We start from the raw sequence: 6,294 nt of genomic DNA, 5'->3' as shown, positions 1-6,294 counted from the left end.
TCCAAATTTGGACCAGATTCTTCTTCTTCACACACACACTGTACCTCATCAGAGATCTGAGAGCCAAACGTCACCCATGTTCCTGTGAGGAGATAAACAACATCAGTGTGTGTGTGTGTGTGCATGCGCGTGTGTGTGTGTGTGTGTGTGTGTGTGTGTGTATGCGTGTGTGTGTGTGCAGCGCTCACCCAGGCCCAAACAGGACACTCTCAGTCCAGATTTCCCAAGATTCCTGTAAAAAAAAATCAAATCAATCAATCAATCAATCAATCAATTAAATCCATAATCAATTACGCAGTGTGGCGTCGTTACTGAGAGAGCGTTGCAGAGACACATGTTGACCACAGGGGGGCAGTAACAAAAACACAAGAGTTGTAACCCCACGTGAACAGACTCCTCCCCCTTCGAGACAACAACGACACACGTGTAATCACGTGATCAATACTCTCGTTGATCACGACAAGCTGAGTCTTCTTTACTTCTTAGTGTCCCCGCTGAGCATGATGGGAGCTCACAGTGTTGGTCTCTGACCAATCACGTGACAGATAAACCAATCATCTGTCGACCAATCACGTGTCAGCAGCAGCAGCAGCAGAAGTGGGATTAGAGAAGAGAGTAATGAAAACATCTGCTTTTAATTAACACACACACACACACACAAACACACACACACACACACAGAAAATACAGTGTTGGAATGAAAGAAGAGGCTGTGTGTGTGCGTGTGTGTGTGTGTGACAGCAGCATCAAACACACTGACAGCAGCTAAAAATACCAGCGGCTATTTTTTTTTTTTTTTTACAGTGCGTCCTCAGACAGAGACATAAATTTAACGTTTGGTCCAAAGTCCACACGTCCACACGTCCGTTTTCCCCCGAGTGAACCATCGCCCGCACGCACTCAAGGTCATCTGCGTCCTTAACGTTTAGAGAACAGTCTTTGTCTGCCGAAAACAACATCCTGTCACACACACACAGTCGATGAAAAAGAATATAAACTTGGCTTAAATCTCAATTAAACCTCGACTGAACAAATTTAAACTGAAATGAAAAAACACAACAGAATCAAGCAAAATCTAAACAAACCCAAACTAAATTAAAATATAAACAAAAAACAAATTACTTATTGAACAATCTTAATTTAAACAATACTAAAGTTATACTTAACGAAACTTAAGTTTCGTTAAGTATTTAACGAAACTTAATCGTAAATCTATGTTCTAACTTCAAAATTTGAAGTAAAATCGAACTAAACTTGAACTTAATTTAGACCAAACATAAACTCAATCTTAAATCTTCATTAAACTTAATCTGAATCTATCTAAACTTGAACTTAAATGTAAAACAAACTAAAGTTAAACTAATCTTAACTTAATCTTTAATCAACACTGTTGTGTGTTAACCTGAACTAAAATCCACACAAACTTAACTGAAACCAAATCTAAACTCAATCGAAACTAAACTGAACGTAATCTTAAATCAACACTCAACATAACGTTTATTTATACTACATTACAATTGAACTAAACATACAAACTAAAATTAAACTAAACTTGATCTTAAATCTATGCTAAACATAAATTCAAATCTAAACAAAACTAAGTTAAACCAAACATAAAGTTAAGTTGATCTGAAATCAACAGTGAACTGTAAAATCAAAACTTGAATAAAAAAATCCAAACAAAACTAAACTTAAACCCAAACCTAGTACTTAATCTTAAATCTTCTCTAAACTTGAACTACAAACTAATCTTAAACTAAAGGAGAACTGACTCTTGACTTTTCTGATCGTCCGAGACCAAATATCACCATAAATATTTAAGCTGAGTCATCAAAAGTCACAATCAGTCAGTCATCAATATATAATCAATACCTGAGAGTCAATCAATAAAGCTGACTGTTAAGAGGCTCAGATGTCCTCACTCACACACACACACTGACACACACATGAAATATGACCTTGAGTCAACACACTGCACCTGTCTGGTCATGTGACCAACTCTCTCTTTCTCTTTGTTACTCTCACTTACTCTCACTCTCTCTCTCACCTGTACTTCATGTTGCCATGACGCCCAAGGGCCTCCTTCATGTGGGCGTGGCCTAGCAGGGTGTGTCTGCCCGATGACTCGGACCTGACCTTTGACTGACACACGAGGGCGCTGTTGGTGTTCGCCGCCACCGCCGCCCGTCGCTCCTTCAGCGGGTGCTCGCTCACCGCGCCGCCGCCTCCCATGTTACACGCAATGGACACCTGCATCCTGGTCACTATGGCAACAAAGTTTTTTCCTTTTTTTTCGTTTACGTAGCCAAGTAAGATGCCCTCTAAAGTCTCAAAACATGATGTGGAAACCGCCGCTGCCACCAAGGTCGTCGGTCACCGTGGTAACGTCGGAAAGAATTCATGAGTGGGATGTCAGCTCAAATCAGTCAGCTGATCACAACACACACACACACACAGTAGTTTGTCAACTGTCAACTGTCCCACAACTGGAGGACGAGTGATGAAGACAAGCGTCCCCGCGTCTGTCCACAGGAGAGGAGATGGGACGAGCGAGGTGGACAGAGAGCAGAGAGAATGAGAGGAATGATAGAAGTGAGCGTCCGAGCTCTGGACTGTACTGCTGCCCAAGGGAGTGAGAGAGAGAGAGAGAGAGAGAGAGAGAGAGAGAGAGAGAGAGAGAGAGAGAGAGAGAGAGAGAGAGAGAGAAGGCCCCTCCCCCTCCCCCCCTCCACTCTGAGCTAGTTGGCTGCACACTGGGCGAGTGAGCACTTGTCAGACAAAGAGAGCGAGAGACAGACTGTGTTTGATTCTAGCACCGGCGAGACTTTATCACGTCCAAGTGTTTGAATTTAAAAACAGGAGAGAGGAAGAAAACCCGCGTTCCATTTACATTGGAACTCGGAAGTCGAGGTTCGGTCGTCTCAGTTGAGAAATCGGACAAAGCCGTGGACACAAGCGTGTCCCGGGACGAGAAATTAGCCCCCCGTTTCCACCAACATTCCCAGGAACTTATTTACCAAGGGAAAACAATTCCTGGGAACCCGTGTGGTTTGCGTTTCCACCGCAGCACAAAGTTCCGGAAAAATGTATTCAAATCAGGCAAATGATGACGTACGGGGTGTCAGACCCAACCAACTATCCACTTCTCATAGTCCTGCTGTAGCTCTCTTGAACTTTATTGAATGTTATTTAGCAACTCAAAGTCCACTGAACCTCTGTGGAATTAGATTTGTGTCAATATTTTCAAATGACACTTTTCACGGGCTTGGAGTCTCTGTCCGTCTTGAAGTCGTTCCCCGTCGACATCCGACAAAATAATTGTAAGTATCTAACGTTTATAATCTGACAAACGTTAGAAGCTTGTCAGATGTCGATAAGGAAACCTTGGGGAACGAGTTCCAGACGGACAGTGACTCCAAGCCTGTGATGACTTCTGGTCCGTTGAGCTGTCACTCCAATACTCCGTAGCCAATCAGCAGGCAGCTTCCTAAGGCCCGCCCACAAACAAAAAACCAATGGCGCAAAGAACAAATCAGGGAGTGCAAAGAGCAAGTGAGGGAGCGCAAAGAATAAGTGAGGGAGTGTGAAGAACAAGTGAGGGTACTGAAAGAATAAGTGAGGGAGTGTGAAGAACAAGTGAGGGTACTGAAAGAATAAGTGAGGGAGTGTGAAGAACAAGTGAGGGTACCGAAAGAATGAGTGAGGGAGTGGGAAGAACAAGAGAGGGAGCGCAAAGAACGGGTGAGGAAGTGCAAAGAACAAATCAGGGAGCCAAAAGAACAAGTGAGAGAGTGCAAAGAACGAGTGAGGGAGCGCAAAAAACAAATCAGAGAGTGCAGAACGAGTGAGAGACTGCAAAGAACGAGTGAGGGAGCGCAAAGAACGAGTGAGGGAGCGTGAAGAACAAGTGAGGGAGCGCAAACAACAAATCAGGGAGCGCAAAGAACGAGTGAGGGAGCGCAAAGAACAAATCAGGGAGTGCAAAGAACAAGTGAGGGAGTGCAAAGAATAAATCAGGGAGCCCAAAGAACAAGTGAGGGAGTGCACAGAACAAATCAGGGAGCCCAAAGAACAAGTGAGGGAGTGCAAAGAACGAGTGAGGGAGCGTGAAGAACGAGTGAAGGAGCACAAAGAACAAATATTGATATTTTGTGCACACAAACAGCGTAGCAGCGTGTCTACGGTTGAAAATGAAAGTGTTATGCGTGTAAGTGAAAACAAATACGACAAAAGTGCCGTTAGCTAAAAATCGTTAGCTTAAGTCTCCGATATCTTGAGACTGTGTTTAGATGTTGATGTTGTTAAGCAGCTAAAATCTGTGTTTCCTTGAAAAATGTGATGATCATAAAAATAAACCCACATCAAAAAAAGAATCGGAGATGTGAATGTTTCCCACCCTCCCCCACTAAGTGCTGCATGTCTCCTTGCTCTGTACACACACACACACACACACACACAGTGAGACGCCTCAGGCCAAAGGTATGGTGTCACTAATGTGGATTAGAGCAGTAGCTGCACAAAGAGACCCTGGGACGAACAAATGACGCCTTCACATCATTTGTTCCGTTTGAGATGAGAATATCAACGTTTACGCGTCACGTCATTTCACTGTGTTCACGCCACCATCCTCCACAGAGCCAGAGGACACGGTTTGTGTGGCTGTTTGCAAACCAGGACGCTCTCCCACACCAAAGAGATAATTAGCGTTTTTTAGCTCAGTGGGACACGGGAGCTGCTGGTCCACTGCTGCCTCGTGTGGTCAGTTTTTGTGTCAGCGATGGAGGCGGCGTGATATCAACATTGTCAATTTTCTACATGGACTTTGTTGTGAATTTAAAGCTTCATTGTCTTATTGTTCTATTGGTTTTTTTTTCAGAGTCTGGTCAGTGCTGTTTGTGAAACATCATCAGTTTATTGACTTATTGATCAGGTATTGGCACACACACACATTACGTCTTCTCATATGTTGTCTTTTATGTTGTTTATTTTATAGTGTTTTTGTTTCCTTATATACATTTTTATTGTGTTGCTGTTTTTTAGTTTTTTTGTTGTGTAGTTACAAACTTCCTGCTAATTCAAAATATATCAGCAATGTGTTGTCTGTGTTCCGCAGTGCTTCGCTGCCCTCTAGTGGTCAGTGAGCATCATTACAAGCTGCTGACACACAATGAACAATCACTCGCCAGGGTTTTAACCAGTGCTCAGCACAGGTGACACCTACAGGTCAACCTGTGAATAGCTCACCCGTCTCACCTGTAGGTCATGTGACTCTGCTCCATGGCGACGCCACACACCTGCAGGAAGTTCTCGAGCCCCCGTCTCTCCATCAGCCTCCTCGCCGCCTCCAGGATCTGAAATGCCAGCGCAGACTCCTCCCTCTCCTTCGCACCTTTCTTCCCGTTGTCGCCTTTGTCAGTTTTCCCAGAAGTCCCCTTTTTCACCTTTGGCTTCTTGGTGAACCCGTACAGCTCCTCCACCGAGAACTTCCCGCCTTTTCCTGTCACCATTGGCCCGACAGCGGCCCCTGCTGCCGACGCCCGTCCTGCGAACATTGCTGAAGGTGACAGAGGTGCAGCGAGACAAGACAGCGAGGACAAAGTGTCTCACGGCTCCGCGGTCATACCTGTCGAGGACGCCCGACTCCTGTCATCCACACAGTCTGTCCACCTTCTTTTGTCCGCGTCTCGGCACAGCTGTAATTTAATCCTGTTGGTTTAATCTGACCAATCACCGCCCAGATATTATGTCTGTCCTCTAACACTAATGAGGACAGGATTAACAACCTGCAGCTGCAAATAACTGAGGACAGATGTTTTAAGCCTCACTGACATAACACTGTCCCTGACCCCAAACTAAAAAAAACAACAAAAAACAGATGAGACACAAGAGTGAAGGCCCAACAATAAAGAGACTTAAAACACGTTACCTCACCTTTAATGTCCCCATTTTGGATAATTGTCCCTACTTTCATGTGTCTACTTTATACATTAAATGTACTCACTTTGGTAAAATGTCCCTCTTCAGTGTCATCTTTGCACAATAAATGTCCTCACGTTGTAAAAATGTCCCCATTTAGCGTCATCTGTGTACAATAAATGTACTCACGTTGTAAAAATGTCCCCATTCAGTTGGTACTTTGTACAATAAATGCCTGTACTTATCTTTAAATATTAAATGTCCCCAGTTTATACAGATGTCCCCCCTTAAATGGAAATGGTCACCCGTTTGTGACCACAGGTGTACTTTGAGCCCCTCCCCCTTCTCAGGCGACAGAGACAGTTTCCCGTCCCACCT

General features: G+C 44.1%; 1 protein-coding gene across 3 annotated transcripts in view; it reads right to left on the bottom strand.

Moving 5' to 3' along the window:
• LOC131455843 (voltage-gated potassium channel subunit beta-3-like) overlaps positions 1-5,787 on the bottom strand; it is a 10,073-nt gene extending 4,286 nt beyond the window's left edge. The window contains exons 1-4 of one of the 3 annotated variants that reach the window (XM_058623679.1): positions 5,624-5,787; positions 5,254-5,542; positions 189-232; positions 45-82 (exon numbers count right to left, since the gene is read on the bottom strand). In XM_058623679.1, the coding sequence (XP_058479662.1) occupies positions 45-82; positions 189-232; positions 5,254-5,507 (336 nt within the window). In that variant the 5' untranslated portion in view covers positions 5,508-5,542; positions 5,624-5,787. Of the gene's footprint in view, positions 1-44; positions 83-188; positions 233-2,047; positions 2,618-5,253 lie in introns of those variants that run through there. The other 2 variants (XM_058623678.1, XM_058623680.1) reach the window with 2 other exon arrangements.
• Positions 5,788-6,294: the final 507 nt, after the last annotated feature.

Source organism: Solea solea, chromosome 3 (assembly GCF_958295425.1).
Source record: "Solea solea chromosome 3, fSolSol10.1, whole genome shotgun sequence".
In the NCBI taxonomy this organism is placed as follows: Eukaryota; Metazoa; Chordata; class Actinopteri; order Pleuronectiformes; family Soleidae; genus Solea; species Solea solea.
This window is presented reverse-complemented; position numbering and strand designations above follow the sequence as displayed.